This window comes from Mesoplodon bidens (genome assembly GCF_964165515.1).
Source record: "Mesoplodon bidens genome assembly, chromosome: 12".
Taxonomy (NCBI): domain Eukaryota; kingdom Metazoa; phylum Chordata; class Mammalia; order Artiodactyla; family Ziphiidae; genus Mesoplodon; species Mesoplodon bidens.
Window position 1 is genome coordinate 82,386,400 of NC_138168.1, and position 14,210 is coordinate 82,400,609.

At 35.8% G+C, this 14,210-nt stretch overlaps 1 protein-coding gene across 1 annotated transcript in view; it reads right to left on the minus strand.

Moving 5' to 3' along the window:
* The window catches only part of TFB1M (transcription factor B1, mitochondrial), a 68,881-nt gene that overhangs the window by 38,460 nt on the left and 16,211 nt on the right, over positions 1–14,210 (minus strand). The window contains exons 3-5 of the mRNA XM_081251344.1: positions 12,931–13,039; positions 11,393–11,544; positions 3,921–4,040 (exon numbers count right to left, since the gene is read on the minus strand). Coding sequence (XP_081107470.1) covers positions 3,921–4,040; positions 11,393–11,544; positions 12,931–13,039 — 381 coding nt within the window. The remainder of the gene's footprint in view (positions 1–3,920; positions 4,041–11,392; positions 11,545–12,930; positions 13,040–14,210) is intronic.

The following is a 14,210-nucleotide window of genomic DNA, read 5'->3' on the forward strand; positions in this document are numbered from 1 at the left end:
AGTATAGATCATATGATAGGGCATGAAACAAATCTCAGAAAACTAAAGAAGATGAAAACCATACCAACTATCTTTTCTGACCACAATGGTATAAAACTAGAAATCAGCAAGAGGAAAGCTGGAAAATCTAAAAATATGTGGAAACTAAACACACTTCTGAACAACCAATGGGTCAAAGAAGAAATCAAAAGAGAAATGAAAAATTATCTCAAATAACAAATGAAAATACAACATATTAAAACCTATGGAATGCAGCAAAAGCAGTTCTGAGAAGTTTACAGCAATAAATGCATATATTAAGAAATTAGAAAGATCTCAAATAACCTAACTTTATACCTCGAGGATTTAGAAAAAGAACAAAGTTAGCAGAAGAAAGGAAATAATAAAGATCGGAGTGGAAATAAATGAAATGAAGCCCAGAAAAACAACAGAAAGAATCAACAAAACCAAAAGCTGGTTCTTTGAAAAGATGAAAACAATTGACAAACCTTTAGCCAGACTAAGATAAAAAGAGAAGACTCAAATAAATAAAATTAGAAACGAAAAAGGACATTACAACTGAGACTACAGAAATACACAGAACCATACAAGACTATTATGAAAAACTATATGCCAACAAATTAGACAACCTAGAGGAAATAGGTAAGTTCTTAGAAACACACAACCTATCAAGACTGAATCACAAAGAAACAGAAAATCTGAACAGACCAATAGTGAGCAAAGAGGTTGAATCAGTAATCAAAAACCTCCCAAAACAGAAAACCCCAGAACCAAATGGCTTCACTTGAAAATTCTACCATTCAAAGAATTAACACCAATCCTCTCAAACTCTTCCAAAAACAGAGGAGGAGGGAATACCTCCAAACTCATTCTATGAGGCCAGCATTACTTTGAAACCAAAGCCAGATAAGGATACCATAAGGAAACTATAGACCAATACTCCTAATGAATACAGATCCAAAAATTCTCAACAAAATATTAGAGTAAGCCCAATTCAAGAACACATAAAAAGGATCACGCACCATGACCAAGTGGGATTTATCCCTGAGATGTAAGGATGGTTCAACATACACAAATCAATAAATGTAATACATCACACTAATAAAATGAAAGATAAAAATCACATGATCACCTTACTAGATGCAGAAAAAGCATTTGACAATTACAACATCCTTTCCTGATGAAAACTTTCAGTAGATTGGGTATAGAAGGAACATAGTTCCACATAATAAAGACCACAAACAACAAATGCACAACTAACATTATACTCAGTGGAGAAAACCTGAAAGCTTTTCCTCTAAGATCAGGAATAAGACAAGGATGCCCACTATCACCACTCTTATTTATTTAAGAATATTGGAAGTTCTAGCTAGAGTGATTAGACAAGACAAAGAAAAGGCATCCAACTCGGGAAAGAGGGAGTAGAACTGTCACTATTTGCAGATGATATGATTTTGTACATAGAAAATCCCAAAGACTCAACCAAAAAACTCTTGGAAGTAATCAACAATTTCAGTAAAGTTGCAAGACACAAAAATCAACATACAGAAATCAACTGCATTTCTATATACTAAGGATGAAATATCTGAAAAGAAATAAAACTATCCATTCACAATAGCATCAAAAACAATAAAATACTTAGGAATAAATTTAATCGAGGAAGCAAAAGGTCTGTACAGTGAAAACGACAAGACTCCGCTGAAAGATATCAAAGAAAACACAAATGGAAAGACATCTTATATTCATGGATTTGAAAAATTAATATTATTACAATGTCCATCCTACCCAAAGCCATCTATAGATTCAATGCAATCCCCATGAAAATACCAATGGCATTCTTTACAGAAATAGAAAAGAGAGTTCTAAAATTTGTATGGAACCACAGATGTCCCTGAATAGCCAAAGCAATACTGAGGAAAAAAACAAAGCTGGAGGTATCACACTTTCTGAGATATCATACTTCCCAATTACAAACTATACTACAAAGCTACAGTAAAAACAAAACAGAACAAAACAAAAAACAGTATGTTACTGGCACAAAAACAGACACATAGACCAATGAACAGGATAGAGAGCCCAGAATTAAACCCTTGCTCATATGATCAAGTAATATTTGACAAGGGAACCAAGAGCACCCAATGGGGAAAGGATAGTTTCTTCAATGAATGGTGTTGGGAAAACCGGATAAACACACGCAGTGAAACTGGACTCCTTTCTAGGATCAAACACTTAAACACAAGACCTGACACTACACAACTCTCAGATAAAACAGTAGGAAGTAAACTCCTCTCCTTGGTCCTGGCAATGATTTTTTTTTTGGATATAACAACAAAAGCACATAGAACAAAAGCAAAAATCAACAGAAGGGACCACAAACTTAAGAGCTTCTGTATAGCAAAAGTAACAATTCACAAAATGAAAAGACAAACTACAGAATGGGAAAAAATTTTTACAAATCATATACTGGAAAGGAGTTAATACCCAAAATATAAAAAGAACTCCTACTACTCAATAACAACAACAAAACCCCAAATAATCTGATTAAAAGATGGGCAGAAAAACTAAATAGACTTTTTTCCAAAGAAGATAACCCAATGGCCAACAGGTACGTGAAAAAATGCTCGACATCACTAATCATCAGGGAAATACTAATGAAAACCACAATGAGATAACACCTCACACCTGTTAGAATGGATATCAAGAAGATAAGAGGTAACTGCTGGTGAGGATGTGGAGAAAAGGGAACCCTTGTGCACTGCTGGTGGGAATGTAAGTTGGTGCAGCCACTATGGAAAATGGTATGGAGTTTCCTGGCAAAATGTAAAACATATCTACCATATGATCCAGCAATTCAACTTCTGGGTATTTATCTGAAGAAAATGAAACCACTAACTCAAAAAGATACATGTACCTCTGTATTTCATTGCAGTATTATTTACAATAGCCAGATATGGAAGCTAACCTAAATGTCCATCGATAGATGAATGGATAAAGAAAATGTGGTGTATATTTTATATACATATATTATGGAATATTATTCAGTCATAAGAAAGGAGGACGCCCTGACAACACAACAATCTGTGACAACACAGATGGACCTTGAGCACATTATGCTAAGTGAGATAAGTCAGACAGAAAGACAAGTACTGTATGTTATCATTTACATGTGGAATTTTAAAAAGCCAGACTTGTGAAATGTTGGTTACCAGGGGAGGGGGGGGACAGGAAGCTGTTTAAAGGTACAAACTTACAATGAGTCGTAAATAAACCCTAGAGATACAATGCACAGTAAATATAAACAATATTGTATCATAATCAAACTTGCTAAGAGACTAGAACTTAATTATTTCAACTATTAAAAAGAAAGGATAATTATGTAATAAGATAGAGGTGCCAATTATTGCTACAATGGCAACTATATTACAGTATATAAATGTACCAAGTTAACACGTTGTATACCTTAAATTTATACAATGTTAAATGTCAAACATATTTCAATAAAAATAAACAGATAAATAATGTTTGATGTAACTTTAGTTAGAAGTCTCCATCAGAAATCACAAAGAAATACTGATTTCTTTTTTTGAGTACTGGGTGACCATATAACTCATCTTAAATACTGGGATACTTTTAAGGGTAAAAGGGGATAATAATAATAATGATAATAGCAGCACCATGGCAACATGGATAAACCTAGACATTTGGTCATACTATAGAAGGAGAAGAAAAATTAGAATAAGAACTATTCATACTGTGATGTTTATGGTTCTCAGTTAGGAGAGGTAAAGAAAAAGGTATGGTACGGTTTGCATATAAGATCAGATTCTAGAGATAATTTCCTATGACATATCCTCACAGGAGCAAAGATTACAATTAAAATCCTAATTCTGGTATACTAAAACAAACAAAGAGAAACTCACCTCTGGTTTGGGGATGAAAGCCTGACCTGGAATTGTCAAGATGTGCTGAACATTGCAGAGGTACTGGGCCATGATGGAGAGGCGACTACGCTGCTTGCTTCCTGTACTGGCTGTAAGTCTCTGCACAAGGACACAAAGGAATTTTAGCAAATAATTCATTCATTATCTATGAACACTAGGTAGATTTTTTGAGATACATTTTAAAAGCATAGGCTATCTGACATGATACAAAGCCAACATGGAGAATATTTTCCTCCAGTACTAACTGAGGTACATCTAAGAAGCGTGAATTATATCATATAGAGTGCACTCAAAAAAATCATATAAGAAAACTTCCCTACCACTGGCTGTTGGGATTTTCAAACCACTGTTATATTATGTAGAAGATACTGTATGAAAAATATTGATAAATATTGATAAATGAAAAAGTTAGCAAGAATAATGAAGAACTAAAGATGCTTTAATTTTGTGAACTACCCCAATATCTGCATGAACATTTTCAGTGGTGTGCTTTTCTTAAATGTAATAAAACCTTGAATATTCAGAACTATTGAAGAATTGGCTGTTTTTGACAACTAATTTTTATAAAAAACTAGGAATTTATTCTCTTAAGCACCCAAACATTTTTATTTTAAAATTAGGTATATTCAAATTAACTCATAAATACAACTTCAACCAATAACCCAAAAGGATTTTTAGAAAGAACTTTAAATTCCATATAAATTTTATATGAAAAAGCAAAGGGCCAAGACAGCCAGGATACTCCTGAAGAACATCAGTAACTGGGGGAACAGGGGGTAGGGGCTGCTGTGTGGAGATGAGGTGGGGGTGATTCACCTTGCCAGATATCAAGATTAAGGCAGTACGGTATTGCTAGAGGTACAAACGGACCAGTGGAACAAAAACCTTAGAAAGAGACCCAAGCACATTGTGGACATTTGAACTGTGACAGATGTGAGGTAGCAGCTGCCAGTGGGAAAAGGAAGGATCCTTCAGTGATACTGGTGTAAACAGGAATCTACAAGGAGGACAAAGGAGGTCCATATCTCACATCACAACCAAAAATAAATCCCAAGTGAATTAACAGGAAGTGAAAAATTTTTAATTTTTCTAAGTAAATATCTATGACCCCCATGGTGAGGAAGAATTTCTTAATAATGCAAAAGCAGAAGCCAGAAAAGAAAAGACTGATATATTTTGTTCTATTTAAATTAAAAACTTCTGTGTAATAAAAACACTATAAAGATACGTCACAGACTGAGACAAGGTACTTGAAACTTATATCTGACAAAGGATTAGCGTTCAGAAGAAACTCCTACAGCTCAATAAGCAAAAGATAAACAACTAATAGAAAATATGATGAGAAATATGGTAAGAGCAACCCAAATGAACGATAACCATAAACTATGCTTAAGTAAATTACAGATTAGGGACATGCATATTAAAACCATATGAGATACAGTTGCATATTCATGAAATGAACAAAATTTAAACAACAGAAAAAGAACCTGACAGAACCTAATACTGGCACCAATACGGAGCAGCAGGAATTCCCATATGCCGCTAGTGAGAGGGGAAACTGGCACAAGCACTGTGGCCTATGATCTGGCAATATATATAGCAAAGCTAAAGCTGGGTAAACTCTTATGATCCTTTAGGTCTACCTTTATGAATACATCCTAGAGACCTGCTTCACAGGGAGATATGTACAGGGATATTCACTGCAACATTATATGTAGTATCCAAAAAAAAGTGGGAAAACGTAAAGGTCCATTAATAGGTGAATAATTAAACTGTGGTAATTTTGACAATGGAATGCTAAATAATAGTTACAATGAATAACAAGAGACACCAACGTAAATCCCCAAAAGAGTAAACAATAATTGACAGAATATATGTACAGTATGACTCCACTCACATAAAAACTTCAAAAGATTATTTCTTATTGTTTACTCTCTATGTGCATGTGTATATCTATCTATATCTGTAGAGCAAGCAAAACATGTTCATGGGCATAATATCAATTTTAAGACAGTTCAATTCATAGGAGGGAAAAGGGGGATAGAAGAGGGCTCCAAACATATTTCTTAAAAAAGATATGAAAAATATGGCAGTATATTAAGATTGGACAAAGCTGAGTGGTGGATAAAAAAATTAGGCATACTTATTTTTCTAAAATGTAGCCTGCTTCTCTATGTTCTTAGAACTCCCTGGACATTCTAAGTCTCTTTTAAATGATAGAGTCAACATTACAAATAACAACAATGACTGGAATAATCCTGGTGTCAGGTATGCCTGTGCTGTGCCGTACTACTAAACAGTCGAAGACGGAGTGCTTTTTGAGTTACTGGGTTGGCCAAAAAGTTCATTTGTCTCCCCCCGCCCCGCGCAAGATGGCTCTAGTAGCACTCAGCTGTCTTGAACTACATTCGAAACACATTTGTTAGATTGTGACAGCTGTAACATCAGTGTGCAACGAAAAAAACTTATCAAAATTGGTAAATTTTTGTGTAGCTATTTTAATATTGAAGACAGAAGGAAAAAAGCGACATTTCCTGAATATTATGCTTTATTATTTCAAGAAAGGTAAAAAGGGAACTGAAACGCAAAAAACAAGATTTGTGCAGTGTATGCAGAAGGTGCTGTGACTGATCGAATGTGTCAAAAGCGGTCTGTGAAGTTTCGTGCTGGCGATTTCTCGCTGGACGATGTTCCACGGTCAGGTAAACCAGCTGAAGTTGATAGCGATCAAATCGAGAAATTAGTTGAGAACTCAACGTTATACCACCCATGAGATAGCCAACATACTCAACATATACAAATCAAGTGCTGAAAATCATTTGCACCAGCTTGGTTATATTCAAACGCTTTGTTGTTTGGGTACCACATAAGTTAAGTGAAAAAAACCCTGATTTATTTCCGCATGCAATTCTCTATTTAAATGTAATGAAAATGCTCCGTTTTTAAAACAAATTGTGGTGGGTGATGAAACGTAGATACTGCACAATAATGTGGAATGGAAGAGATTGTGGGGCAAGTGAAATGAACCACCATCACTCCAAAGGCTGGTCTTCATCCAGAGAAGGTGATGTTGTGTACACGGTGGGAATGGAAGGGAGTCCTCTATTGTGAGCTCCTTCCAGAAAACTAGACGATTAATTCCAACATGTATTGCTCCCAATTACACCAACTGAAAGCAGCATTTGACAAAAAGCGTCCAGAATTAGTCAACAGAAAACGCATAATCTTCCATCAGGACAATGCAAGACCACATGTTTCTTTGATGACCAGGCAATAACTGTTACAGCTTGGCGGGGAAGTTCTGATTCCTCCGCCATATTCACCAGGCATTGCACCTTTGGATTTCCGATTACTTTGGTCTTTACAAAATTCTCTTAATGGAAAAAATTTCAATTCCTTGGAAGACTGTAAAAGGCACCTGGAACAGTTCTTTGCTCAAAAAGATAAAAAGTTTTGGGAAGATGGAATTGTGAAGGTGCCTGAAAAATGGCAGAAGGTAGTGGAGTACATTGTTCAATAAAGTTCTTGGTAAAAATGAAAAATGTGTCTTTTATTTTTACTTAAAAACCGAAGGAATCTTTTGGCCAACCCAATATATTTACTGTGCTGGGTGTTTCTCTTTCCTGCTTCACTGTCACGTGTCAAACTCTAATAGTCCCTTTTACTTTGCTGCTTCCAACCAGCTGTGGCCATGAACACCACATAATTTGGCTTGTAAAAGCTCTGCCTTAGGTAAGATTTAAAAATAGGCTTTAATCTGAGATGCTGAGAAAATTTCCTATGGGCAAAGTTAACCGCAGATTTTGTAGCATATTCTGTTACTTAGAAGCCATCCCTCATCTCAACCCTTTTTACTTTAGATTACCTGGCTCTTGTCTGTATTTGGACAGTTAAAATTACCGGGAAGTCAAGTTCAAGACAAGTGATGAGTTGCTACAGTATATATAACAAAATAAATTCTTCCCTTCTAAAATGCAAAGCCAAGAACTGTACATATTCTCATGCAAATATCAAAAACAAAGACAAATAATGGAAGTATAGATTTAAGTTAAAGAATAAGCTTATGGATCAAATGGTGAAAAATATTTCTAGTTCTTTATAAAGAAAAAAGGAACTTTACCACTGGCATAAGCTTCAAAAATTCCAAAATGCATTGTGCAAACTGGCACAATTCAAAGCAGTTGTGTAAAACTAAAATGCAGCATGAACATAATCACAAAATTAGAAAATAAACCAAAAGAAATGCCCAGACTTAAATTATCTCATCCTGGATTTTCTTCCAGTATTTTACTTTACATCTGAAAGGCGTGTTCCCACTGAAGAGAATTTAAAAATCACTTTAACCAAAAAGCAAACCAGGGAGGCATGGATAGTAAGCTAATTTGCTATAAAGACACATTTAAGTACAATATATTTCACCTAGAGTGCTATGTATCCAGTTCTGCCAGGGGAACGGGTGTCCTGATGGACACCTATCCAATGTAACCCATCCAATCTTTGTAGCAAATACACACACAGGCTGAGGAGATGAAAATGTGTGAATCATATCTTATAACTTAGAAGAAAGCAGCGCACATACCTGTCCCTAATTTATTAAGCAAAAATTCAAGCCACAAACCAGAAAGCTCTGCAAAAAGATTTCATTAAACGCTAGCATAAGAGTTAAACGGTCGATCAACCATTCAAACATGAATTGATGTTTCTTTGATAGATGTATTACAGGTAAAGCTATGAAAATTCAAACTCCATCACAGGATAGATTTGTAAAGCAAAAGCCCAGGGAATCAAACCAGGTAATTTTTCAGTAAAAAGAAAAACTCTTAACCCTTGAGCTTTTAAAAAATTCTGGTTGAATATAAGAAAAACAATGGGTCAAAAAATTCACAAGGATAGTGTTATTTATTTTCCTATTCATCTAAAATAATTTTAAGTACAAATAGAAAAATGAGGCTTATACTTGAGAAGCTGCACAGCCAAACACCAGGGACGATGAGAACTAGATAGTTAACGGAGAGGTGAGTCCCTCTCTGCCAGGGATGTGACCATTAACCAGCCAGGGTCCCCTGGAGATGGCAGGAGATGAAGAGGCTGATGCTGGACCCAGAAAGAAAAGACCATAGGTCGGGTCACAGAAAGAACGGGAACATCGTGACTTCAGCAGAAAACATATAACCTGTGTTCAAGTTCAGCTTTCCCTGTAACTAGCTCCACAACCTTTGGAAGACATTAAACTACTTGGAACCTCAGTTTCATCGTCTATGAGGTTAGATGAGATTTGTTAAAGCCTCATTTATTGCTACACAGTCTGATTCTATTTTATGAGCTGTAACTTTAAACTGTCTACACGACTTGTAATGTGTGAGCTGAATTCTTAAATTTACACCCTGTAGTCTTACCAGGAACACGCTCATTTCTGTTCTGTAACTCACAAAGCCAAGCCAAGCAAATGTTTAAAAGTGCCTTCTGTGGCTAAATACAAAAATACAAATACAACAGTGTCAAGAACAAACAGAGGTTATACAAGAGAATGCTGCTTAGCCTCCCATTGAAACTTTCACTTGCAAAGATCAGAGGAGCAGTGTCATCTACACTTCTAAAGCATTCCGTTAATTACAGACTTAATATAAACTCTTCTCAATATTAATACTAAAATTTAACTAAAATCAACTTTTTGTTAAAGAAAAATAATTGCATACGGTTAAGTGGAAGCAACACTATTATGAATAAGCACACCTGACACTGAGTCACTGAAGATGTTACCCCACCTCTTCAGCCCCTGTTCCTTTGCTCCTTCCCCGCAAAGAATCAGAGTACACAGCACTTTGCATTTCTATTGTGTTACTGAAGAACAGAAATACCATAATAATCATGTCAGCTGAGAAAAAAAAAACCAAGGACAAATCCCAAAGTTGAGAAAACAAGGAGAACTATTAGCATGGCCTCAATTCAAACCAACAGAAGAGAATTAAGAGTCACAAGGAGGAGATGACTAGGACCTTAGGGAAAAGAGGATGTCATCTTAGAGTTTCTAACAAACACAAAAGGGTCATAAAATCCTGATGGATTTTATAGTCAAATAATCTAAAACAAAGTTTTTCCAACTGTGGCGTTATTGACATTTTGGGCTGGTTTGTGCTGAGTAATTCTTTGCTGTGGGGGACTGTCCTGTGCACTGAAGGATGTTTATCAGCATCCCTAACCTCTATCCACTAGATGACAGAAGCATCCCCAACATTAAAAAAACAAAAACCTCAGAATATCCAGTATCTTGTCAAAAATTATCAGGCTTGCAAAGAAGCGGAAAAACGGGACCCACAGCAAAGAGGGTGGGCAAAGTCAACTGGTAAAACAGTACAGAAATGACAGAGGTAATGAAATTAGTAGGCAAAGATCTTAAAATAGCTATTACAAATATTATACATATGCATAAGGATGCCAAGGAAAGCATGAACATAATGAGAGAAAGAGAAGATATAGTAAGACTCAAATGAAACTTTTAGAGATAAAAATACAATTTTTGAAATGAAAAATAAACTGAGTAAAATTAACAACGGATTAGACACTGCAGAAAAGAGTGGTAAATTTAAAGCTGCAGAATGATCCAGCATCGCCACTTTCAGGTTTATACCCTAGAGGTCTTGCCTATGTGCACCAGTTGACATCAAAATAGGAACATTCATGACAGTTTTGTTTGTGATAATGAAACACTGAAACTAATGCAGGGTCCCAAAACAGGAAAATGGACAGAGAAATCTGACAGATAAATAGTCAAAGAGTGGGTAGTAAATAGCTGTACAAATAAACTACAGCTACGAACATGAGCAGATCAGGATAAGAAGAACACAAAGAATACACGTTTTATGAACCCACCTGTATAAAGTCAAAAAATGGACAAAACTAAAGTATATTAATTCTACAGATAAGAATCTATGTGATAAACTATGCAGGGAATAATAATTCGCTAACTCATGGTATAGATTATCTTGGTAGCATGTGGAGGACAGGAGATGTAATCAGAATGAGGTATACAAGAGGGTGTCAAAGATGTTTGTAATTTAATTATTAACTTGACTTGGGTGGTAGAGATTCATGTTCTTTTTATTAAGCCATACATACACAAAGCCATGCATATATATTATATACTCTTTTGTATTTATATGTCATAATGAAATTTTAAAAAAATGCTTATAGTCTACAGATTGCCTCCTTAAACCTCTGCACTTCAAAAACTGCTCTCATCTGCCCTGAGGGTTTATTTTCTAGAGAGACAAACTTGGAACACTCCAGCCACGGGAATGCCTAGCAGGCTTATCAGCTGAATCAAAGTCTATCTATTGAATAATAAGACATGCAGCCCCCTTCCCTTTCTCAACTCCAAATTATCACATTCTTTTTGTTTTGTTTGGTAATTTGATCACATGATAAAATAGCCAGAAAAAGTTAAAACTTACCTCCGCCACTTCCTTTTGAAAAGTCAAAGTCATTTGGGTTCTGCCATAAGCAAAAGGTCCGTTTCTATGAGAAACATTTTCAAGCCATTTGATAATCAGTGGAGTTGATACACTAAAAGGCAGATTTCCAATAATATGTACATTTGGAGGATCTGGTTGGCATAAGAAAAAAAACTTGGAATGATTATTTCATCAATATATTCTGAATACAATTTTAGCTAAGAGTAAAATCAAACTGGATATTAACAGCATCAAACAAAAATATAAAAAAGATATGGCTGAGTATTTTCCAGTCCATTTATTCTTCAGAAGCAGTGTTTTCTCACAATCCGCTTTGAATTATCAAGGAAAAAAAATCCTACCTAATTACTATTCAGTCAGTCAAAGTCTTCAGGTTTTGGCTTAGGAAAAATATGAAAAAGAACTGGTTTGAGGAAAAAGATCATTTGCTTTGGACATGATGAGGTCAAAGTTCCTATGGGGCACCCAGATGAAGCTGTCAGATACTTAGGCAGGGGATACAGGCTGGACATGAAGATTAAGTGTGTGCAGTATATACATGGTAAGTGAAACCACAGGGGAGGAGTAATCCAGGCAAACCTGCTGCATGAGAACAGCAGATTCCACCCCGTCCCCCCCATCTCAGAAACAACATGTAAGATGTGGGTGGAAAAATAACCACCAGCAAAGAATAGTTAGAGAAAGCTCCCAACAATGTAAAAGGAGGAATAGGAGGGCCTGGTATCAGGGAAGACAGGAGCAGAGAAATAGTCTAGAAGAGAGTAACAGTCAGATTAATGCCAGGGAACTTGGGATGGTTTGAAGCAGGCAGTTAGATCGGTTGTCACTGTGTCTGTGATGGGCTGGGCAGGCAGAAACCTGAAGGCTGGTGTCGAGAAGAGGACGGTGGGTTGAAAGGGGGAGACGGGCAGCACTGGCATCTCTGAAGGGGCCTGGCGTGCAGCGGCCAGAGACAAGGGGGGCAGCCATGGGGGCATGCCAGAATCGCTCCTCCAGGTGTTCTGAGGGGTTTAACGGGCAAGAAACACACCCCATTTATCTATGTATTCCAAGGAGCTGGCACATAGCAGGTACCCAGTAAACACTGTCTGTGAATGAAGAGCACCTTGGTTAGTCATTGAATGTGAAAGACAATGGAAATAAAGTTAGAAAGGTGTGGGTACAGCTTGGTTCACTAAAACACTTCTTTTTTCACCACTTGGAAAAAGTAACACTTTATAGTTCATTCCATCCTTATATGGTATCATAAAAATGGAAAGTTTATTTGAACAGAACCCAAAATATTTGAAAAATATCGGGTAAATAAATTAGAATTATAAAATCAAATTACCTTAGCTTACTTTGGAACAAAGTGGAAAAGCAGAAAAAAATTGCAATGCGCATTACCTATTTAATTCTATTCATTTAATTTTTAATATAAATATATAATAAACATTTATAATGTATAATAAATAACAAATATTTGTGATCTAAATAATTACAAAAGAAAATAAGAAAACCAACCCAAAGTCACTTACCATCCTCCCACTGTCTTTTGAGACTTTCTGGAAAAGCCCTTTCTATCTTAAATGTCAAGACATCTCCATGGACAATTCTCAATTTTCCAGGTGCTGCATCAGAAAGCATCTAGTTTACAAAAAGGACAATAAAATGAGCTCATACACTTTGGAGAAGAGTAGAACTAATTTTTTTTCTTCAAGTCTGTGCATCGTTAAATAAATCTGAAAAGCCAGACTAAGAATGATCATTAATGAACTAATAGCATGCTGTGTCCACTGCAACAGGCAACTGTGGTGTTTGACTTTCAACACATTAAGAATGACTGGGGATAGTGGCAGATAATAGTATCACAATAGCTTATAACATCACAAATAATACATTATCTTAATTCTGACCCTCAGAATGACTTGTATTTCTGTACAGACTTAGCAAAAACTCAACTCTTAGCTGTTTTTTTAAATTACAGACTAAGCAGTCTCCCAAGGGAACAGAAATAAAACCAAAAATAAACAAATGGGACCCAATCAAACTTACAAGCTTTTGCACAGCAGAGGAAACCATAAACAAAACAAAAATACAACCTACAGAATGGGAGAAAATATTTGCAAACGATGTGATCCACAAGGGCTTAATTTCCAAAATATACAAACAGCTCATACAACTCAACAACAACAAAAAACCCCAGTCAAAAAATGGGCAGAAGACCTAAATAGACATTTCTCCGAAGAACACATACAGATGGCCAATAGGCACATGAAAAGATGTTCAACACTGCTAATCATTAGAGAAATGCAAATCAAAACTGCAATGAGGTACCACCTCACATTGGTCAGAATGGCCATTATTAAAAAGTCTACAAATAACAAATGCTGGAGAGGGTGTAGAGAAAAGGGAACCCTCCTACACTGTTGGTGGGAACGTAAGTTGGTGCAGTCACTGTGGAAAACAGTATGGAGGTTCCTTAGAAAATTAAAAATAGAATTACCATATGATCCAGCAATCCCACTCCTGAGCATATATTCAGACAAAACCATAATTCATATTCACAATAGCCAAGACATGGAAACAACCTAAATGTCCATCGACAGATGAATGGATAAAGAAGATGTGGTACATATATACAATGGAATATTACTCAGCCATATAAAGGAACGAAATTATGCCATTTGCATCAACACTGATGCAACTAGAGATTATCATACTAAGTGAAGTCAGAAAGAGAAAGACAAAATACCATATGATAACACATGTAGAATCTAAAATATGACACAAATGAACCTATCTTGAAACGAACAGA